The following is a 24,813-nucleotide window of genomic DNA, read 5'->3' on the forward strand; positions in this document are numbered from 1 at the left end:
TAATTCTCCAAGAATAAAATCTTGTAATTTCCTCGGCACTAAGATCGCTGCCGAAAATAAATAAAAATGGTTTAATACATCATTCATCATAAACTTAATTCATTCCAATTGGGCCATAAAAAAAAATCACACTTAATCTGAACTTTCAAAGTACAAATTAAAAAATAAATATTTAAAACTATACCTTGTCAATAAATACCACTGACAACAGTGAGATAATAGGTAAGAAAACTCAAATCGTCTCAAAAGGACAGTGATTTCTAATATCGAAAATTTCAGAACAAAGCAAAAATTACGAATTCTAAATTTATGCCATAAGTAAGACAGCTGAGTTAAAATTACTGTAAAAGCATAATAAAAATTATTCTGGAATTTATTTCAATTTTTTAAAAGCTCTGGAACCTTTATTTTGGTCAAATACTGTAAAAGCATAATGGAAATTATTCTGGAATTTATTTCAATTTTTTAAAAGCTCTGGAACCTTTATTTTGGTCAAATTCTTGCAAATTGATTTTTTTAAAAACTGAAGTACTTTGGTTAGAGTAGATGCGAGCTTTAGAAACGCGTCTGGAGCTTCGCCTCTGCCCCCCAGCCTCCTCTTCCCAAGTACCAGGCGGCCTCTTGAAATACCAAAGGCCCTCTGAAGCACACTCAGAAAACCAGTAAGTTAAGGCATTCTAGCTCACAGGAAATTCTGGAAATACAAACCAAGCCGCTTACAATACAGTGAGGATAAAGCTGTGCAATGCCCTCGACTTTGGTAGAAATTCTCCGAGTTCTTTCCTTCCCCCCATTCCCTTTACACCTATTTACTGAGCAAACACTGTGTGAGACCCAGCACACACTGCTGAAGAAATGTGTCACAGTGTATGGGGGCAGGGGCAATAAAGAGAAGATAAACACACATAAAGAGAAACGCCCGCTAACTATAACTTATAACAAGTGTTACGCAAAAAATGCACTGGGTACAGGTCGTGTGAGAATAATGGAGGTGAGTGGTGGGAAATGAGATCGCGGAGGAAGATTTCACAAATGGAAGGGGGGTGTGCTAAGACTTGCTAAAGGAGACGAAGGTTTTTTTTCTTTTCATTTTTTTACTATAGAAATTTTTTCAAAAGTATATGGAATAGTAAAACAAACGCCCATATGTCATTATCCACTCACGGCACATCTCATTTTATCTAGGTTCATCCCCACTCTTCCCACCTATCCTGGATTATTCTGAAGTAAATCCCAGACCTCATACGATTTCACCTCTAAGTATTTTGGTGTGTTTCTCTAAAATGTAGGATCGCTTTTCTCTGACCGCAATGAAAATAAATTAGTAATCAACAATAATGAATTATCCAGAAAGCCTCATATATTTAAAATTTAAACGATACATTTCTAAATAATCCATGAATAAAAGAAAAAAATCACAATGGAAATTTTAAGTGTTTTATACTAAATGACAATAAAAATACAATGAAATTTGTGGCAGGCAAAGAAAACACCACTTAAATGGAAATTTATAGTTTTCATTGCTTACAATAGTTTAAAAACCAATGACCTAAGGTCTCACCTTAAAAAAATACGAAAGAAATGTAAGCCAAAAATAAGTATAAAGAAAGAAATAATAAAGAGCAGAAACCATTGATATGGACAGAAAACAGAAATTACCAAAACCGTAATGAAATAGGGACACCATTACAGAAGCTACACATGTGAACAGATAATAAGGGACTATTATGGACAACATTGTGCTAATACAGTCAATAGCTTAAATGAAAGGGACAAATATTTTTACATAAAAATACAACTCATCAAACACAAGATGAAATATAAAATCTGACAGCTCTACCTCTATTAAGAAAATAATGCTGGTTGGTAAATAATATCAAACATTTAAGGAAGAATAACTATCAATCACACAGAAACCCTCAGGAAACAGAGGATGAAGAAATGCTGTCTAACTTGTTTCGTGAGGACAGCCCGACCTTGATACCAAAGGCAAAGGCGTTATAAGAAGATAATTATAGACTAACATCCTTCGAACTCATACACCTAAAGCTCCTTAGCAACACAAAAAGCATTTGCTAAAATTCGATACCATTTATGAAAAAAATAGAAGGAAACAAACTAAGCCTAACTGATGGTATCTATAAAAACCCTACAGCCAGCGTTTTTAGTTCCTGAGAACACTTTCCTCCGAGACGGGGGCAGGTCAAGATGTCCGCGCTCACCTCTACTCAGCACTGTACGAAAGGCCCCGGCCAGCGCAATAAGGAAAGAAAAAAATTAAAAGCATAAAGACGGAAAGGAGGAAAACTATTTTTATTCCCAGATTACATAATTACTTATGTAGAAAAGCCCAAGATATCGCCAAAAACCAACCAGTGAACTTAGATATATATTATTTACATGATGTACAATATCAAAAAAAAAAAAAATCAATGCTATTTCTGATTACAGAAGCAAATGAATGGAAAATAAAAAATTTTAAATCATTCCATGTACGAGGGTCAGAAACCATGAAGTGCTTAGGAATGAATTTAACGAAAGGTGTGTGAAACCTCTATGCTAAAAACTATAAAACCAGTGAGAGTTATAATGAAGGAGAACCTTAAAAACAGACTAGATTCATGGCGTGGACGTTTCAGAATTATTAAGATGTCAATTCTCTCTGAACTGATCCAAACCGTAACCCCATTAGGCATTTTTTAGAATTAGAAATTGGCTAGCTGATTAAAAATTTTACATAATAATGCGAAGGACCTAAAATAGCTCAAACGATGCAGAAACAAGAATAAAGATGGTGGCCTGATACCGCCTTGCTTCAAGTCTTGCTGTATGTAACTCCCGAGAAATCTGGTGTTGGCGTTAAGAATAGACAGAGATCAGTGGAACGCACTAAAGCCCAGAAACAGTCCCACGCTTACAAAGCCATTTAGTGTTTTACGAAGGTGCCAAAGGAATTCAATGGGGAAGAATCTTTTCAAAAAACTATGCTACAACGATTGTGCATTCATAAGGGATGAGTGGACAGCCTCAAACCCCACATCATCCTATGAACAAAATGTAATCAAGGCTAAAAAGTCAAGCTAAAACAACGTTTTTAGAAGAAAATGCAGAGAAACATCTTCGACAACAAATGGGTCGATAGATTTCTTCAGATACACACACAAAAAGTCATAAAAAGGATAAAATTCGTAAATTAGACTTCATCAAAATTAAAAATTTCTGTTCACCTCAGGTTGAAGAACCACCATCAAGTACATTAAAAATAAGCTCTCCTATTCCTTTTTGTGCTTAAACTGCATTTACAGTTATCAATATAAACGTACAGAGTGTCTGTTCGTAAAGGCACAGTTTTGTTTGTTTTTAAAAGCATGACCCATGAGTGCACAGCTCAGTGAGTTTTCACATACTCAATCCAGACAACCAGACCCAAGCAAGCATTCTGCAGACTGCTCTGCCTCCCTGTCTTGCCTTTCCCTGTCCCTCCTGAAAGTAATCACTATCGTGACGTCTGACGCCATTTACCACAGTTCCGTGGGTTTAATTCTTTAAAACTAACTAGAATATACAGTATAGTAGATGCTGAAGGGTTGACAGTTAATGTACGGATACGCTGCCTCAAGATTCACGGGTATAAAAGGTTCATCGAGTAAATGAAATACGCTTTCCGACATGCATGCCTTTGGTTACGAATGGCCTCTATCTCGCCCCTACTGTTCTCTCCTGCTGGTATTCTTACCTGTCCTCCAAAACCTGGAACCCTCCTTGATTCCCCAGCTTAGGTGTACACCCTTCTGACATTCTCTATGCGCTTCTATCATAGAGGCTGGCTCACTGTTGTTATAAAATTTATAAGCCTCTTTCCTTATCAGCATGTAAATACTTAAGGCCTGGGATCCCGATCTGTTCTGCTTCTTTACTTTTACCTAGTCTAGTTCTCATCAACATGACACACAATAAACAACTGTTAGTTGAAAACTCTGTGGTATAGAATCTGTTGAATCAGTAAAATTATCTAAATTAATATCTCCAGATCACGAGAGCCTAGTTGTAGCTAGAAGGGCTGAAATCACCAAAAGCGAAGACCATAATAATTATTCTAGGATATTCTGTTCAAAGCCAGAAAAGACAAATTTGGACACATAGATTTAAAAAATCGCATGGGAGTAACCCTCAGTTTAACTGTACGAATAATTATTTGGTAATGAATTAACATGAAGACTATTTTTCTTTAAATAAAAAATTAGATTCTAATACCACATGTAAAACTAGGTACGTGTCCAGAAGAAAAAGGCATACATTCACATATTAAAATAAACAGGTGGATACAATTAAAATCAAATAACACAGATTCATTTATGTTCATATAAGTAACAACATTCATCTCATCTCATTAAAATAGAAATTTTAACTTTATCTAAACTATCATACCACTTTCATTGCACTTGATGAAATAATAACTGAACCTTTAATTATTTAATGACATTTATTGGAAAAAACATATATTTATATAAACAACTGAAATGGACTCAATCCCAAATAAATGAATTTTTATAGAAATTTTTGCTAGATCCAAATGCTACCTTTACTTCTCTTTGAAAAACAAGTATTTTTCTACGGCTAGTGATACAAAAAAATATTGATTAACTTTCAGCTATGTGTATACGTGACAAATCAAGAGATCTACATAGTTGACACTCTTAAGTCAGTTGATAATAATGATGATAAAAAGAGCTTCACTTACTGCTATTTCTCTACATGCCGACATAGAGATCCCGGTTCCTTCTATTTGTTTTAAAGCATAGTCTTTATCATCTTTCCTGTAAAAACAAAGTTATTTTAATACACAGATAAAGCTAAATTTATGTTCATTCTTAATAAACTATAAATAAATACAAATCACATATTTAGTATACATTCGACACCTCGCATACACATTCTCAGACTGCAATCCAGGAAACACGTTTTAGATAATCTCGTGGGATCCCGCAGTTTCACGAGGGAAGTTAGAGCCGGAGGAATAAAGAGACTTGTCCTGGGCCCCGCGGCCGTCTGCAGAGACGGGGACCCCGAAGCAGAGCGCCTGACCCCCGGCACGGGCTCTCTCTGCTCCAACATGCACACGCGTCCTCTCCGTGTGCACGTGTGCGTGCACACATGGCCTGCTTCCTAAAACCCGTCCACGTGTCAGTGAATGCAAACAATGCAGAAACGAACGCATCGCTAAAGTACAAAACGGTTACCATTTAAGACACGTTATAGTCCCCGTGACCCTGAATGCCTTCCAAGAGATTCAGGCGACAAGTGTTCACCGAGCACTCACTATGGGCCCGGGCCTGTGCCAGGAGCGGGGGAGACGAGAGCTCCTCTTCTAAGCTTTCTGTGTCTACAGGCCTAGAAAGACAGGTAACTAAGCTACCGCGATACAACGGGGTAAGTAGCGTGATAGGTGACCACGGAGAAGGTGACCCAAAAGTGACTGGGGGAGGACCCGACCGAGGACTTCTCAAAAGAAACACCGGCTGATGACTGAGGCCTATCAGCAGTTCTCAAACTCTGGGCTCGGGACCCCTGCGCTCTCGTGGCTATTACTGAAAACGCTGAAGAGCTCTGTGCGTCAGTATTTACCCGATTCAGATTTTAAAATGGGAGCCCAGAAACAACATAAAAGCACATGTCCGTCAGCTACCGGAGCAAAGGTATCATCGCATTATGCCATCTTTGAAAAAATCTACCACTCATGAGAACCAGAGCGAAAAAAAAGCAAATAATATCACAGCGCTGTCATGGAAACACTGTTGACCTTGCAGAGCCTCTGAAAGGGACCCACTGAGGGGTTCCCAGGCAGTTTGTTGAGTGTGTGTGTGTGTGTGTGTGTCTGAGTGTCTGTGTGTGTGTCTCTGTGTGTGTCTGTCTATGTCTGTGTGTGTGTGTGTCTGTGTGTGTGTCTGTGTGTCTGCCTATCTGTGTGTGTGTGTCTGTGTGTCTGTGTGTGTGTATCTGTCTGTGTGTGTCTGTGTCTCTGTGTGTGTCTGTCTGTGTGTCTGTGTGTGTGTCTATGTGTGTGTGTCTGTGTGTGTATCTGTGTGTGTCTGTCTGTGTCTGTGTGTCTGTGTGTGTGTCTCTGTGTGTGTGTGTGTGTCTGTGTGTCTGTCAGTGTCTTTGTGTGTGTGTCTGTCTGTCTATGTGTATGTGTCTGTGTGTGTGTCTATGTCTAAGTGTCTGTGTGTGTCTGTGTGTCTGTGTGTGTCTGTGTGTGTGTGTGTGTATGTGTGTGTGAGGGGAAACAGCGTGAAGGCCATTGAAGTGAGAGAAAAGCATCTGAGGAAGAAACAGAGTCAACACCTGGAGACGAGGCTGAGGACGAAACTGGAAGCCAGAACATAAAAGTCTTTTTACTCCAGAAACAACAGGAAGTGCTCCATTGAAGATTTTTTAATAAGAGACTATCGATTACATTTGGCGAGGGGACATTCTCTTTGGCTGCCTCTTGAATGCTTGCGGGGAGCAGTGGGCCCAGAGACAGAGAGGCCACTGAAAAGCCGACGGTGTGAGAATCGGTCCGGGGAGCGGGGACGGTGGCCGCTGCAGAGAGCAGGCCACGGAGAGGAAGAGCCAGAAGCGCCTGGGGACTGAGCCCTGGGGTTGGGGAAGAGAGAGGCGTCGAAGCTGTCGGGTGCCGCCCCGGGCGACAGGTCACTGACATCATTCGCTGCTCTGTGAGGGCTGAGCGTCGGGGCCCGTGAGACGCGTCAGTGGGGATGACGAGCTGCATAAACATGTCTAAAGAAATGTGTCTGGAGAAAGCTGAAGACACCGATCTCCTCTAATCAGCACATACACAGCCATCGAAGCCATGAGAGTAGATGACTCCAAAGAGAAGGGTCGGCGAGAAGAAGGTTTTCAGGAAGGGCGCGAAGGAAAGGGCATAAAAGGTGCAGAGGTCTAGCGGAGGGCAGACTGAGACGAGGCCACTGAACGTCGCCACGAAGAAGTGACAAGCGCAGAGTGGCCGAGGCCGACGCAGCTGCGGTGACGCAGAGGCACCGTCTGCACCGCGCGAGGCTGAGCAGTGAACGGGGCAGAAGTGAACGGGACGGTCAGTGCCGGGAACCTTCGCAGGGGAGAAAATCGGGCGGCGGCCGCAGTAACACACAAGGGGAAGGATTGTTTCTTAAGACAGACGAGACACGAGTGTGTAAAGGGCTCACGGGAGGGACCCCGAGAAAAGGAGCCGCCGATGGAGACACGAAGAGCGACTCGCTGAGGAGAAACCAGATCCGGGGCCGGAAAGACAAACACTCCCTCCATCCCCACGGGAAGAAAGCCGAGGACTCCCCCACCCCGACTAGAACCAGCAAAGGCTCATCGGCAAGACGTCGGTTCAAAGGCCAAAATCTGGGGGCGTTCTCATTTTGATGGCTTTCCCATTCTTTTGGTCTTGGAAATGAGGTCACGTACTAAAAGAAGGCAGAGAGGGTAGAGTTGGAGATCTGAGTAGAATGAAGATTTGATTAAATAAAGGAATAACTCCTTGCAAAATCAATGGAGTTCGTTTAATACTTCATTATTTTAAAGGATGATTAAAACTTACACAGGTTTCTCTTTATTTTTGCGACATATTTTACACTCAATCCTTTAGTCAGAAAGATACATCCCAACTGCAACATTTTTCCGGGCAAGATCTGTTTTATGACAATCGGCTTTACAGTATACTTTCTAGTAAAGCACCACGGGATGGGCACTGGCGATATTAAATATCTGCACTTGATGTTCACTACGTCTGAATGAGTCCACTATTAAGGATATAGTTGTGATTATCATGTCCTCTTCATGAAATAATCCCTTTATCGTGATATAATGGCCTTCTTTATCTCTTATTACAGCTTTTGCGCTAAAGACCATTTTATCTGATTTAAGCAGAGCTGCCCCTGCCTCCTTCGGTTTCCACTTGCATGGCATCTCTCTTTCCATCCCTTCACTTTGAGCCTGTGTGTGTCCTTGAAACTAATGTGAATCTCCTGAGGGCTAGAGTGGGATCTTGCTTTTTATCCGTTGAGTCACGCTATACCTTTTGATTCAAGAACTTAATCCATTTACGTGTAGAGTAATTATTTACATAAGGACTTGCTACAGCCATCTTTTGTTTTTTGGCTACTTTATAGTACCCACGCTCCTTTCCTTCCCTCCTGCTGACTTGCTCTGTGAGCTGATCATTTCTGCAGTGGTATGCTTCGATTCCCTTCTCCCTTTAACGGATCAGCTGTAGGTTTTTGCTTTGTCGTTACCATGACGATTACATAAAACGTTAATTCTTATTTTATGCCGATGTTTGACTGCGGACAAAAACCACACTCTCGATCCCCTCTTTTACGTTTCTGATGTCACGATGCCCCTCTTTTTACATCCATTAACAAATTACTGTGACTGTGCTTATTTTTAAAACTTCTGTCCTTTAGCCTTTGCCACGTCACGGTATCGGAGTGCTCTGAATCTGACAATATACTCACCGTTACCGCTGCCCTGTCTGTTTTCATGTCACTTATTAGCATTCTTTCGCTTCGGCCTGAAGTCTCCCGTTGGGCACTTCCTGGAGAACAGGTCTAGTGAGGACAAACTCCCTCGGCTTTTGTTCTGGGAGTGTTCGCCTCTCCATTTCTGAAGGACAGCTTTGCTGGACAGAGTATTCCTGAGTGGCAACAATGCATCGTCCCACACTTTTCTGGCCTGTAAAGTTTCTGCTGAGACGTCTGCCAACGGCGGGACGCATCCTTCCCTTTTCAGCATCTCTCTCGACACCCTGCGTGGGGCTCTCAGGTGTAGTAGGCCTCTTACTCTCCCTTCACTAAAGCATCTATAACGTGCAAGGTACTATGAACAGTGATGAAGATACAAAGGTAAACATGGCCTGGCCTGTGCCTTTAATTCAGCCACGATCTAGGTGAAGAGACTGAAATAAAACAGAAAGGTACAAATTCAAGTCCCATAGGAAAACAATAACTAATCTGACCTAAGATTTAACTGGATGCAAGGTCAAAGTGATGAATTAAAAATAGCCAAGTAATTGGCTTTAGGAGAAAACGAGCTTGAGATGACAGCATTCATACTGAGATGTCCGGTGGAGGGAGAGAGAAACAAAGGCTAGAAATCAAAATGCAAATCGCAGATCCGGGAATCAGCTATTTAGACGTGACAGCCGAAGCTGTTATAATAGGGGAAATTTACTAAATGAACACAGTGTTAAGTACCGATACAGTGATATGCTCACATTCAGGAAAGCTAAGAATCAAAACAAGACAAGCTCGGAAGCACGGAGCACACCAGGATGGGGAGAGCTCCGAAAGGAGGAGGGCCACCCTCAGGTGTCACAGAGCCTGGCATACTGCATATTTGGTAGACACAGTTAGCTGCCCACCCAGAATCCATTCCTCCTCATTCCGTCTTTACAGAACGCGGGTTCTGTCCAGGTTTATTTACTTTTCGTAACATAACTGTGTGCCTCAAAAGAAGATGACCTCTCCCTAGTTCCCGGGTGCGCCAGAACGGTCCAAAAGTGATTTTACTTCCCTTGCCTATGACTGGTTCAGGAACAAGCTGTGAACCAATTCTGGACAATGAGTCATGTGGCAGACCGCTGAGCAGCTTCCTGGGGGTTTGCTGGGTCATCAGAGAGACTCTCTCTCAGGAAGTTCGCGGCCACAGCTGCCGATGGTAACTACTACGCCTCCCTGGAAGGGACCTGCCTCGGGATGAAGCTGATGTTGAGGACAACAGGTACGGAAAGCGAGAAACCTGGCATCTTAACGACATCAGGGAGGCGCTGTGCCCAGAGAACTGTAGCCGGAGGCCACCTTCAACCTTGACTTAATGGTTTTGTGAGATATTAACTTCCTTACAGTTTAAATCACTGTGAGACAGCATTTTCTATTATTTGCAGCCAAATACATCGTAATTCATAAATAAGAACTTAATACATATTTTTAAATTTTCACTTGTGGTATAGAAGGAAGGGGAAAAAGGAGAAGTGGAGGAGAAGATACAGAGAGAAGCAGAACAGAAAGAAACGATGCAGAGCTCTCTGACAAGACATGCTCCCAAGAATTAAGGGAAAAAGATGACGAGATGGGAACATGTCTGCTGGGTGGCCCTTCTCCCCCAGTCAAATACGCAGCAAGTCGGTGTTCTTTGATTGGGGCATCTTTACTGCACATCTGCCGACTCCTCGACTGTGTTCCAGACTGAGGTGTCAGCGCCCCCCAGGCACCGGGCTCCTCGAGGCGAAAGGGAGCCTGGTGCTTTAGAGCAAGTGAAGTCAGGCTGGGGCATCATGAGCAGGTGGCAGGATGACGAGGGTGGGCGTGGCCAGGGAGGTAGAGGCTGGGGAGACAGGAGGGCCAGACGGGTTCTGGGTGAGATGAGGAGCTGTCGCAGGCATCAGACCACCGAGGTCACAGATCCCCGACCAGCTGTCAGGTCACCGAGGCCACAGATCCCCGACCAACTGGTAGGTCACCGAGGCCACAGATCCCCAACCAGCTGGCAGGTAGTGGCCAGTAGACTTTTATGCCACAAATTCAATGTCAGTCTTCAGGAGCCACCTGATGGTCTGTTGGGGCACAGTACCCCAGTTGAAGTTGAGAGTATTGATACAGAAGTCTGAGGGCTTTCACAGGAATTATAACACCGGCATGATGTTTATTGCTAGGGTGAAAGATGTAATTTTGAGCAGGAGAGTGTATGAGCTTCTTAATGCTAATGTATAACAAACTACCACGAACTTGCCTGAAGACAACGCGAATTTCTCATCTTACAGATGTAAAGGTTGGAAGTCCAACACGTGTCTCCGGGAGCTAAAATCCAGGTGCCGGCAGGGCCGCATCCCTTTCTGGGGGCTGGAGGGAGCTTCGGTTTCCAAGCCTTTTCCAACGTATTGAGGCGACCACCACGTGCCTTTGCTCGGGGACCTCTTCCTTCTCCTCGAGGCAGGAAACGACGGGTCAGGCGCCTCTCACGTCATGTCACTGGAACTTTGCTTCTGCTGTCACAGCTCCTTCTCTGGCACTTCTGTCTCGCTCTTCCACTTTTAAGGATCCTTTTGATTACACTGGACCCGCCCAGATAATCCAGAATAATCTTCCTATTTTAAGGCCAACTGATTAAAATAAATCTTAATTCCACCTGTGACTTTAATCCCCCTTTGCAACGTAATAACATATTCAAAGGTTCCAGGGGTTAAGATGTTGATTGACATCTTTGTGTGTCCATTATTCTCCCTCCCACAGAAAGGTACACGAAGAGCTTTCATTTAGTAATGCTTTATTCCTCAGGCAGAGGATAAAGGTGTTCATTGTGTTTTTTATTATACCTCTTTATATGCTTCAATGTTTAAGAGCATTTCATGTGAGACTCTCTTCCAAGACAAGTTTTTCAAATTTTCATAGAGCCCTAAAATTTTAATGTGATCGCACAGGCGCAGAGAGGGGTAAAGGAAGGGAAGGATGGAAGGACCGAGGCCTTGGCCCTGCTTCGACCCAAACGGATCCTCTTTTTATTCCTTTACTTTTCTACAAAACATTTCATTTGAAAAGAAAAAAAAAAAAGGTTCTAATTATTCAAACGAAAAAGGAAAATACAACTGCCATGAGACTGTAAGAAAACCTATAATAAAATAAAATTAAAATATATGGAATAAGAAGTAGATAATTAACAAGCAAACTCAGGATTTAATGATAGCCAAAGAGTTATGCTTGGTCCTACAAGGGGCCTATTAAGGAGCCGAATGCTGCCTTTGATAGCCTTGCACGGCTAAAGAGATAAAACTTAACAGTCTAAGGACCACTAAAGTCAGGGAGGAAGAAGGAAAGGATGCTAGGAAACGCCCATGCGCTTTTCACGGAGACCCTAGAGAACAGTACTCTAAAAGTCGTATGAACAAGAATTATATTGACTCATGGATATTGCAGCTCAGTTTCAAATATAAAAGACTAAAGACAGATTAATGTAGCCCCAGACTGCTAGCTCCTTCAGGCACCAATAAAAGAGCTTGTTGTTGGAAGAAATGATTTCCTAGGTATTATTTCTTAAGTAAAATTTCGAACACGATGTCTAAAACATAATAAAAAATAACCAGGCACACGAGGAGACAAGACAATCAGCTCAGAGACAGTTATGAGGATGCCGAGATCTCGCTGCCTACTGCAGGCAACGGGTTCCCATTTTTCTATAATCGTTCTCAGTAACCACACCTCTTCCCTGGGAACCTAACCGCGAACAGATCATCTGCAACTTCACATGAGCACTTCGGCACCTTCCTTCTGAGGTTACCTAGTCGTCATGGCCCTTTCTACCTATTCGTCCGGGAGACTGAAGCAGCCCTTGGTGTTCTGACTTGACTTCATGAGAATCATCAGAAAGCAGAGGTTATTAGTTTCTCTTGACCCAGTGGCACAAGGCTCCCCAGTCTGTCACCGAATAGCCACAGTAGCCAAGGATTCTTTTCACTTGGCTTGAGGATCTTCTTTAACTCAAGGTCCTTCATGCTGTAGTCTCTGCTGCTCACTGACAAGAGCAGTCTCTTCTGTCCACTCCCCCTCCCCAAAGGGGCAAACTGTGCCCTGAACTCACATATCATAGTCTTCTAGAAAATTCAGACTTAACCTTCATTATTGATGGATCATATCTTAAGAATGAAACAAGAAAATATGAAGTAGGATGTGCCGGAACAAATGTCAACTCGCCCCTAGAATGCGACTCCTTGCTAGACACGCCCAGATGCCAGAACTCACCAGACTGTGCCAGTTAGCTAGCTAGCTAGCCAGATAGAAGGTTAATACACACAAACTGAGAGTGGCTCTGCTTCTGGGGTAGTCCTTAATTTTGGAACGCTCTGGAAACAATGAGAGTTCTTGACTTCCACATCCATGCTTGCTGAAAGGGGGGAGATTCTTAGGAATGTCCTAGAAGCAGGTCTGTGGAAGGAGAGTGCTCCAACCAAGGACCTCCAGAACAAGACCAGTGAGCATGCTTCGGTCTCTATTTCCCTACCCTTTGTCTTCCTGGCTAACTTCTTTCCTCTCTTGCTCTGAAGGTTACCTTGACCTTTGTCACCTGTAAGGTCTCTATTCTTAAAATGGTTTTTCATTTTTAGTCACTCCCTGGTATGTGAGCGATACCTGGCTAAAGTTTACTCGTGATCTGACAAAAGCATACAATCAAACCGTCTTAGTCCATTCAGGCTGCTAAAACAAAAATACATTAGCCCGGGTGGCTCATAAACAACACGGATTTATTTCTCACAGTACCGGAAGCTGGAAGGCCCAAGATCAAGGCGCTGGCGGATTCGGTGTTTGCTGAGGGCCTGGTTCCCAGACAGCTATCTGGCTGCTGTGTCCTCACGTGGAAAGGGGCTAGGGCGCTCTCTGGGGTCTCTATTATAAGGGTACCAATCCCATGTACGAGGGCTTGCCCTCCCAAAGGACCCGCCCCTGAATACTAACACGTTTGGGATTAGGTTGAAACCTATGTATTTTAGGTGAATACAAAAATTCGATCTATAGTACTGCCTTTTGGGTTTTACAGATTTTCCTACGGGAGTCACCCAGTTTCCCTTAGTACTACTTCCTTGTAATGAATCGATTAGTGTTCTGGGTAACTGGACTCCAGTATTAAGTAATATTTTAAATGCCAAATCCCACAAAGGCCATCTATTCACACCGTTCATAGGAAAGGAGGTCGCTGTCTCCGCCAGAACAATACACGGGGATCTCTCATGGCGGTAGCTGTCAGAACTTAACTTGCACAGAAACAGCCCTTGGAAAAAGCCTAGAGAGCAGGCGGTGTGCACGTGGACGCTGTCGCCTTCGCGGACCTCAGAGAGAAGACAGACCAAAGTCAGCCCCGCGCTCTTGCGCTTTAGAGAGCCACCTTATGATACTGACAGTACAGATTTCATCACCTGGCACTGCGTCACTCCTGACAGGTGACATCGAAATGTTACAATACTCTCAACTTCAACTGGGGTACTGTGCCCCAACAGACCATCAGGTGGCTCCTGAAGACTGACATTGAATTTGTGGCATAAAAGTCTACTGGCCACTACCTGCCAGCTGGTTGGGGATCTGTGGCCTCGGTGGTCTGATGCCTGCGACAGCTCCTCATCTCACCTAGAACCTGTCTGGCCCTCTTGTCTCCCCAGCTGGAAACCACCTGAGCCTCTACCTCCCTGGCCACGCCGAGGGACTCTGAACTGCTTCCTTCTCACCTCAAGCGCCTCCACTGAGGCCCGTGAAGTATGAATTCCACATACCGAGGCTCAGAGAATCGTAAGGGAACCAGACGATGCAAAGAAAACCAATGAACTCTTCGTCCAAGAGGCTTGTGAAAACAGGCAGTGGGTTCAGAAAAGAGCCACTTTAGACATAATAGTGATCTGTCTTGGGGGGAAATGTCATGCTTACGATCCTGCAATCCTTTCTGGGACCTCTACAATTACGAAGGAGACTGGAGAAGCAAAGAAAATAATCATAGAAGTGTTAATTTTGCCAGTAAGTCCACATCTGGTTTTGTGAGCTCTGGATAAAGCGGGATCTCTCTGCCTAGCTTAATTCTGGCACTGATCCAGGCTCCTGGCTTACAAGTGGACCGCAGGATGGACCCAGAGAGTATTATGCTGAGCAAAGTAAGTCAGGCAGAGAAAGACAAACACTGTGTGACTTCGTTTATAAGCGGAATCTAAAACACACATGAACAAAACGAAACAAAAACAAACTCATAGCTACAGAGAACAAACTGCTGGTTGCTGGGGGAGGGGAGTGGGGATGGGCAGAAAAGGGGAAGGAGATTAGGAAGGTCAGACTCCAGTTGTGGAGCAGGTCAGGAGGACGTGATGGACAGCAAGGGGAATATTAATCTCACAGCTAGGCAGTGGAAAGGTGGCCACTGGACTCACCGTGGTGATCATTTTGCAAAGTATATGAATGTTGAATCACTAAGCCGTACACCTGAAAGTCATCTGTCGACTGTCATTTAGAAATTTTTTAAGATGTAAGTGTTCTGCAGACGCTAATCAGAACCCTTCTCTCGGTGTCTGTGTCGCAGTGTTCAGTGTGTGACCTCGGGAGTACTAAGTGCTGCTGCACGGCCGCTGTCCAGTCAGATGGGCCAACGAGTGACCATGCGACAAAGGCACCTGACTCTTACAAAGGTGGAGTGGCCCGTAAGCCCTCCCCCCAGCTTGTCATTATGAGAGCTCACACAGTGACAAACGTCTGGAAGAATCATTTTCCCACACGTTAATGCTGGGGAGGGACGTGCTGAGAACCACTTAAAGCCACAGACTGTCAACACTGATGGCTGAACGACCTGGCTTAATACGTTTTCACTACTCCACCAACTCCTGCCCAGGAAGACGAAGTTACGAATAACCTTGTTTGCTTCGGGAACGTCCCCAAAATACATTTATCCAAAAAATAAACTACTCACGACCCCCTTTCCAGACAAGTCACTCAGCTAAGCTTACCAAAGACTCTACTTTTGAAGACTGGAGTGGAAGCCTGTCTACTGCCGTTATCTTTGCCTGGTCCCAGTCGGGCTTCTGCAGTGAAAGGTTCCACTGACTAGACCCCAGAACCCTCAAATACCCTTCCCTTCTCTGGGATACAACCGAGATTCTGTAAAGGCAGAAGAATCTCTCACTACAGTACACAATGAACGATGCTTTGCTTTATTAGTAAGGTATTTTAGTCATCTTTTGGGGAAGCCTAAGAGAAAATCCTGAAATCTAGGGAGTCCATAAAAAATGGCTTGTTCCTTACCTGATCTCCTTATAAGGAAAGATCTTTCAGTGTTTTGGGTGCTTTATGATTAGGTATTAATAAATTGCTGAGAATCACCATATTTAAGGAAAGCCTCTAATAAAAAGAGACCAAAATAACTTAGAGGAAATAGACAATGCACGACAGAGAAAAAAATTAAGTAACTATATCATCACAAAGAGATAAAAAACTGCAGCCAGAAAATAAAAACGAGGTTATAAAAAAAGTCAGATAACAAATTAAAAATATATATGAAAGCAGAAATAATAAACTAACTAGAAAAGATTAAAGACAAAGTTGAAAAATAAAAGTCCAGAAAAAGATCAAATGCAGAGAGAGAAAATATCAAATAAATTTAAGAACATTTTGTAGAACTGAAGGATGAGTGTTAAGTGAAAGCTCCCTGCCCTGTACTGCAGCACCCGGCACAATAAAATAAGACCCCACAAACGCAGACAGTCGTGACGGTTTCTGAAAATGGCAGCGTCACAAGGAGATCCCGAAAGCACTCAGGGAGGAACACAAGTTACACACAGGCGTCAGGAACGTGATCGGCACTGGAGTTTCCACCAGCACGAGCTGGAAGATGGCATGACAGTATCTTCAAAATTTTGGGGTTTGAAAAAGGGTTTCCAACCTAGAATTCCATATCCAGCAAGAGTAAAACACCGCTAGTCCCCACGTCCACTCTCTTCTTCCTTTTAGTAAGAGCCTGCCAAGCTCAGCTGAGCACGTGCCCGCATCACTCACGTCACTCACTGTGCATTTCCTGCTTCCCTCAGAGCTACTAACAGGTGTGGCTATATGGCAGACTAGTGAGGGTGAGATCTGAGGGAAAGTGGCATGGGCGGGGTCCACCTCACGCCCTTAAAACAAATTTGCATGCCCTCCACTTCCTCCTTCCCCCATGTCACCGGATGGAGGGAGAATACAGGTGACAAGCCATCTTTGAACCATAGAGCAATTAATTCTTCATGTGCACATGAATCACCTAGATATTGGGAAATGCGGATTCTGATTCAACAGGTCTGGGTTGGGCCGGAGATACTAATGAGCTCCCATAAGATGTGGCTGTTGTTTCTGGGACTCATACACTGAGCTGCAAGGCCCACGAGGAAAGAACAGTGTCACGAGACAGAAGGCACCCAGGTCCCTGGATACGTCCAGGAAAATCCACTCTACCTTCCCTCAACCACTTACTGGGGGAAGGGTGCGGGGAGATGGGGGAGATGGGGGAAGGAGGAGAGAAAGAGGGGTAGGTAAGTATCAGTGTCTAATACACACACAGACACACACACAATTTTACTTTGCAAATTGATTTTTTAAAAAATACACGAAATAATTATCTTTCACTAAAACTTTTCCAAATACTCAAAATTGGGGGGGTGGGGCATCTCTATTAATATGAACTGTATGAACCTAGCATTATGATTCTGATGTTTGAACCTTACTAATACAAAGATGAATAAAGGCATTTTTTTGCACATGTGAGGTCTAAAAAAAGGTGTCTTCCATTCACCCTTTTTCTAAAAGCTATTCAGCGAAACGCTTCAGCAAAATAAGGGAATAAACCCAAAGTGACAATAAGGATCCAGAAATCAGGATCCAACACAGGAGACGGGTGATTAAGAATACTCGGGATGACAGTATATTCCTTATCCCTAAGATACCCTAGGAAGAAGGGAGAGGGAAGTTTTCAATTCTATATGGGGATGGGAGAAAGTACGTGACAGAACTAAATCCTTCATATTCCATTTTAGGAAATCAAAAGCGGTCTAAAATGTAAACATAAAGGAACAGGAGAAATACTACAATATTATGCTGAAATTATAGAAATAGCCAAGACTCAGAAGTACCTGCCTCTCGAAAGTGAGAATCACAAGTTAGAGAGGATAAGGACCAAAGATGCTATTTTTTCTTATAAGCCTTATAGTAAAATGTTACTGTTTAAAATCCGAACATTCATTATTTTGATTTAAAAAAATTTTGAGCGGTTACCATTTCATTGTTGCTGTTCTAATCCATTCATGATTCCCAATTTCAGAATTCTACCAAGAGATCAGATTAACAACTTTCTATATATATGAATGTAAATGAAAATGTTATACATATGTTTATATTGACCAGTCACGTTTAGTAGGGCTGTTAGACTTAAGTGTAACTGAATGAATCATTTTCGCTATCTTGGGCGTCTCAGCACCGAGGCTTAGAGAGGGCCCCTTTGTTTGGCCAAGCATTGTAGGGCTCGGTATGCACATTTGGAAGCGGAGAAAAAGCGTATGAAGTAGGAGGCAAGCACATCGAGAGCCACCCGGAGAGAGCAGATTCACACGGAGCAGGGGCCGTGGAGGACAGAAATGTCTATCGGGAACTTCCGAAGCGACGAAGCACTTCAATTTCTTTTACACACACCTCAGTGAAGTGTGCGCCGCTGAGTCATGCCTTTGTGTCTGTGCTGGGGGATTGGGGGGGTTGAGGGGGTGCGGTGAGGAAGAGGACAGTGTGGGGGGAGAGGGGACCGGAAGTACTGAGTCCAGATTTCAAGATGCCGAGGACAGAAAACAATGGAAGACGACTGATGAAGTGACAGCTGACATCTGGGCTACATATGCAATTTAGAGAATGTTAAAACAGGCTTAAATCTTTAGTAGACCACCACCTCATCGTGTACTTGCACTAAGCATGAACACGAGTTGGTTCAATCTTAACTTCTTTATTCTACAACACTGGACTCTATGATAGCTCCTTTAAGATACAGCTTCTTATGTTGTAGTCTGGGCTTCCTATGTCAAGTAGCAAATTTCCTATTTAAGTATAATGAAGCTCATCACTTCTCTCTAACAGGGATAAGATCTTTAAAAAAGAAACCTAAAGAGAACTTATTCTTTATTTTCATATTTTTTTATAATTTATATTTTTATTGTCATTATTCTTATTAGAAAAGATATCATGAGCAGGGGTCCCCAACCCTAGGGTCCATGGACCATACCAGTCCGTGGCCTGTGGGGAACCAGGCCACACAGCAGGAAGTCAGCGGTGGGCAGGTGAGCAAAGCGTCATCTGTATCTGCAGCCGCTCCTCAGCGCCAGCATCACCGCCTCAGCTCCGCCTCAGATCCTCAGGCCTCAGATTCTCATAGGAGCACCGGTCCCTGGTGCCAAAAGGGTCAGGGACCGCTGCCTTAGAGTCAATAGAATGCTCTGCTACATACAAGTTGATCTGAACATTATACAAAAGAATAAAAAGTGAATGGTAATCTTTTCCCTTTTCATAGTCAAATTTGGGTATCAGGAAAAGTTTGAGGGAAAGGCAATTATTCCAGTTTTGTTAAAACGTCAATTTGTAAAGTAAAATAATTCAATGAATTAGATTTTAATTAGAAATTAAGCCACGTTGTTCAAGAAAATAAAAGTTTTCTTGTTATCTTGCAACATTCACTAGAATAAAAGGAAATAACACTTCAATGAGATAAAAGTTACCTAAATTTATAGCTGCTTTCAGTTCCTTGTTTCGTTAAAAAGCAAAACAAAAACTGATGATGGTATACTTACTTATCAATAATATTTCTGCCAGAAAATTACAGTGATTTATAATTTGCATTAAAATAGACACATGAATCTTGTCTAAGGAATACTCCTAAAACAAAATTAAGATTAGATCAGATCTCAATTTAAATGTTCTAATACAGGAAGTCTGTTAAATACATTCCATTATATCCCCATGACCAAATAGTAGAAAGTAATACAGCTTCACTGCAGAAATTCTGGACTATAAATCATTTATTTGTCTACTTTTCAAGGAAGAACTATTCAAAACATTGGCATGTTTCTTCCAGTCTGAATTTGTCTTCTTACATATGCATTCATTTTAATATTTTATGATTTTTAATTTTCCAATATTTCAACAAATAAACATATATTACATTACAAGATGAAAAAACAAATGTTAAAAACCCAAACTAATCCCAATATGATGAATATACTGAGATGCATATCTCTCGATATAATGAGATACCAACTTACGTCAGTGTTAACTAGTCAGTGAAAAGAAAGCAAAAGAGGCAGATTTAAAGGAACTTTCAAGAAATCTGTCCACAGAATCTGGGAAAGGATGAAAAGTTGAGAGAGACAGAGACAGAGCGAGAAAGAGAAGACAGATAGATATACACATATAGATATAAAATTGGGTTTAAAAATATTCGGACTACAACTAGTAGATAATAAAATCAATCTTTATAACACATTAATTGAATATCAAATACTTATGACTTCCAATCAAAATGCAATATAGCATCAAGAAAAAATCTAATAGGTTTTATAAAAAATAGTATTGGTATATTAGATTATGGTAGGGTGATCTTAGGGCTAAAACAAACAATCAGAAGAAATTTTGACAAATTATTAAATTTTAGAAGCAAATTTAAAGGTTGTTGGATGCAATATCCACGTACGATAATATTCCTACATACTAGCCACAAGCAAATAGATAATGAAATTAATACAATTTACAATAAGACAAAAAAATTAGATATGTAGGTATAAATCTAACAAAAGATACATAAAAACTTCATTGAAAACTACGAAGACTGGGAGAAATTAAAGTTCTAAATAAATGGATGGTATCTCATGTTCATGGATGGGAAGGTTCAGTATCATAAAAATGTTAAATTCTCCCCAAACTGATCAATAGATTCAAAGCAATCACAATCAAAATCCCAATAGAGTGGGGGGCGGGGCAGGGGGAAGGAATTGACAAGGTAATTCTATAATATGTATGGAAACAAAACTGAGCTAGAATGGCCAACGTCATCTTAAAGAACAAATTGGAAGACTTAAATTATCTGGCTTATTATGCCTATTATAAAGTCTTATCATAAAGCTTCAGTAATTATAACAATATAAAAAAAAATAAATCTTGACTCTAACACAATATCCAAAAATCAATCCCAAATAGACTGTAGATCTAAATGTTGACAAAACAATCGATGTAGGCAAAATTCTTAAATAAGATACAAAAACTACCGCTCGCAAAATGAAAATGATTAAACTGTGCTAAAATTAAGAACTTCTGTTTATTAAAAGACATTATTACGAAGGTAAAAATGCAAGCCACAGACTAACAGACATTTTACAATACACGCGCAGTCAGTGAAACACAGGAATTGCCACAAATCACTGAGGAAGGAGCAGACGACCCAAAAGAAAAACAGGCAAAAGATCTGAACGATATTTCACAAAAGAGATTCAAGTGGCCACTAACGATGCGAAAAGGTGCTCACTCACTAATTATCAGTGAAAGAAAGCTAAAAGCACCCTGAGGTACCACTACAAGCCTCCGGGGGCTTCCTGGTTAACTTAGGGACAGTCAACACCGAGTTCCCATGGGAGTCGCTCCGAGCTACTTATGGTGATGGAACCGTGGGACCTGACCCGTACGGACGCCAGTGCCTCGGTCACACTATTCCCATGTTTTCGATTCAGTCTGCTGGAGGCTCAGGGCTCAGCCTTAAATGCCAGGAGGATCCAGGGAGGGACAGGTGAAATGCTCACAAGTTACGGAGGTGCTCGAGGTTACTTTTAGTGGGGTTTTCTTTTTTTTTTTGGTCACATTACTACAAGTTTAAATGAATATTTAAGTTTATTTAAGGTCCTAAGCCACTATTTATAAAATCATCCCTAAGTAATCTCACTGAAAGATTTACATTTAATTATTTAATAAATTGTCATATACAGCTACATAGGATTATGATAGTCATTAAAAATCACGCTTTGAAAAAAATTTACCAGTCAAAAATTGTAAACCTAATGAAAAAGCTGAAAGAATAGTATATAAACATATATAGATTTAAGTTAAACATCTGGACAGGAATCCACATAGGTGATGTATTTCTGACTATATCACATCAGATACATCATGATGGGCCCTCCTGCCACTCACGATGCAATGATAAGTCATTTTGTGAAGCCGGTGACCGCCACATCTCTCCATATGTAAAGGTACATTTGCAATAATATAACTTGTGAGGTGACACTTGGAGACAAAAGGAATATTTCATTTCCCAACAAGCTTTCATCAAATGGCTTTAGTATCCATAGATGACTCTTGTCTGAATTAATCATTACACTGGGAGTTACAAAAGGCTTTTTCTGATTTTATTATTCCTTCCATATGCATCAACTAACATTCTGCTGTAAAGAACTCCCTCTCCCTTTTACTACCAATAGGGAGCCATAGATTCTTTATATGACAAACTGTAATCAATTATTCTTTTCAATGCTCAAATTATCCCAAATTTGTCCAGTAAAAACCTCTTCGAGTCAGCTCCTATCCCTTTTGAAATAACATATCTTAGAAGATGTAACAAACAACAAAAAGAATTCAGACCTAAATAATTAATTCAGACGATGCAAGACAACTCGGCAAGTCTACCCCACACAGCTTCCTGTTCTCCCAAGTCTTACGATCTCTCCGTTAACGGCATCACCATCATCATCAACTCAAGAATTCAAGCCAGAAGCCTCTGAAGTTCTCAGCCCTCCCTTTCTCCCCCTACTAGTGTGAGAAGGATATAGGGTGGTCAGGGGACTGGGCACTGCCACTTTCAAGTTCACCCCCTTATACGTGCTGCGTGTTTACTGTTCATACTTCTTTCCATAACCATTTCATTATTATTATTTTAATTTTAAAGAATTACTTACAAAATGTAAAAATGATGAGCTTGTGCTCATCAACTTCTAAAGGCAAACCAACCGTCTCCAAGGTTCAGCATAACTTCCTGCACTTTTTCTAGATTGAGCCCATTTGGTCCAATGTTCTCTAACCGATAACGAACGGCTCTTGATATTTTAAAATCTCAGAGCTGGCAGGACCACACAAGTGCTTTAATCCAAACGCCCATCCAATACTTGAGTTTCCTCTACAACAATTCCATCGATCTGTCATTCAGGATGCGCTAAAATTATCAGCAGAAAGTATTCTCTGCCTTCCACTTCGAGCTTAGACAACTTTGTCTGTTACAGAATTGTTCCTGACATTACAGTTCCGAAGTGTGCCTTTACTGACTGTCCAGTCGTTGGTCGCAATTCCTCATCCTGGGTCACAAAGTACTTTCCTTCCTCTTCCACGTGGACATCACACTCCCATGGGAAAGTATGCTCACACCGTTGCTGTAAACCTCAGAAGGCTGAGGATACAACCTTAAAATATCTTAGTGCCATTTAGTAACTAATTATAGATCTGTCATTTATAATATACCTAAATTTTTATAGAAATTCATTATGTTTTCATCAGCAAACTAAAGTATTATAGAGCCTCTACCCAATGGTTCTATTTCAACAACAGGAAAGAAAGAAACAACTCATAAGCCTGAGATTTTGAAACGAGTCCATACTCAACTTACCTGTACAGTCAGTTTGCTACACTTCGAATCCATCGTTTATATACTACTGTGCCCTTCCCCCATTCACTTCATTTGCCTTCCTCTAAACCTGTTCTAGTTCTTGTCTTCCTACTATGTGACAACACTTGTCCAAAGTAAAGAGGTACTAAGATTTTGGACAACAGGATTACATTTTCGACTCTGTTTTCAACACATGGCCCAAATGATACAGTGAATACCTGTTTCATCTTCCCAACTCCTACCCCCCGCACATGTGTTTTTCTAGAGACGCACCCCCCTGCAATTTTCTAGAACCCATTCGAATGCTTATAACAACAACAACCAGCTGTATATAACCAGATCCTAACCAATAAGCAGTTTACTGAGCCAAACTTGAAATAATATATGAAACGCTTCATTTACAATCATTTAAAGTACTTATATATGAAGTAATATATGAAATGTGCCATATGCAATCAACAGGTATGCACAATATTTACTATTTACCCTGTACCAGCAAATACAGGCAAGTCTCTTCTGCATGAGTTTTTATAACATTGTGGCTATAACATCAGCGATTAATTAGGGGGTGGAAATCACCACACGAAAGCGTTATTACAGTGCAAACTGGAATGAGCACAGGGTAAACAGGAAAAATAACAGCATGCAGAGAACAGGCACACACAGATGCATGAGTGTCCGGGTGCTCTGGACAGAACTGGTTTGTTTACCCAAGCGTTTCTCTATTCTGCTTGTCACTGGCAGGGGACAGCACTTCAAGCATAACTGCAGTCAAGGACAAAGGGGCTAGGAAGATCTAAGAATCCCGAGAAGACTAAATGGTTAAGGAGGAAACATTTGGTTTGTTTCTGTTAATTTTAGTCAATAGATGGATTACTTTTAGATTACGGCTATAAAAATACTTGTATCAAATCCTACGGAAAGCTTCTAGCCCCGGCTCCCCAGTGAAACACATGTTTTTATAAGGGATTTTTCCTAATGAGAGATTTCTCAGAAACACAACCATGATGCTGTAGCAGAAGCACTTTAGGTCACTACCTGGAAACAGACATATTTAGGAAAATCATCTACTATTAAACATCTTAAATTCTTTAAAAATGTGAATAGGCATAATTGGGCAATACGAAATAGGGGATCACGAATGGCCGAACGAGTGAGATTAACACATATATTAAAGCACATGTAACTTACATGGCCTTATGAGAGCTTGAAAACTTCTTTTTACATACTTTATCTTATTATGTTATACGAAAGAACTCTGTGGGATGAATTCATGTTACAGATGAGAAATCCAAAGCGCTCAGAGAGATTAAATGAATTGCTCAAGCACATAAAGCTAGTACATTGCATATGAGATGTCAATCTCATAGGAATGTTCTGAGAATAAAATTAATAAGAACTCTTACGTAACAGAGAAACATGACACATTCCCACTTAATATTAAAAGGCAAAAATACCAACAATGCCATATTAAAAAGTTAGTTATTAAAAAGTTACGACCAATGCAATAACATCAGATTATTGTGAAGTCGAAGTACTAGAAAAGAATTAACAACGAAACTATTAGGATTTGCAGATTATAGGAATATCTATCTAGAAAATCCA

At 41.5% G+C, this 24,813-nt stretch overlaps 1 protein-coding gene across 3 annotated transcripts in view; it reads right to left on the bottom strand.

Moving 5' to 3' along the window:
- CDK8 (cyclin dependent kinase 8) overlaps positions 1 to 24,813 on the bottom strand; it is an 85,873-nt gene that overhangs the window by 41,359 nt on the left and 19,701 nt on the right. For all 3 annotated transcript variants that reach the window (XM_015590373.2, XM_025046950.1, XM_015590371.2), the window contains one exon: positions 4,742 to 4,817. In XM_015590373.2, coding sequence (XP_015445859.1) covers positions 4,742 to 4,765 — 24 coding nt within the window. In that variant the 5' untranslated portion in view covers positions 4,766 to 4,817. Of the gene's footprint in view, positions 1 to 4,741; positions 4,818 to 24,813 lie in introns of those variants that run through there.

This window comes from Pteropus alecto, unplaced genomic scaffold (genome assembly GCF_000325575.1).
Source record: "Pteropus alecto unplaced genomic scaffold, ASM32557v1 scaffold80, whole genome shotgun sequence".
Classification (NCBI taxonomy): domain Eukaryota; kingdom Metazoa; phylum Chordata; class Mammalia; order Chiroptera; family Pteropodidae; genus Pteropus; species Pteropus alecto.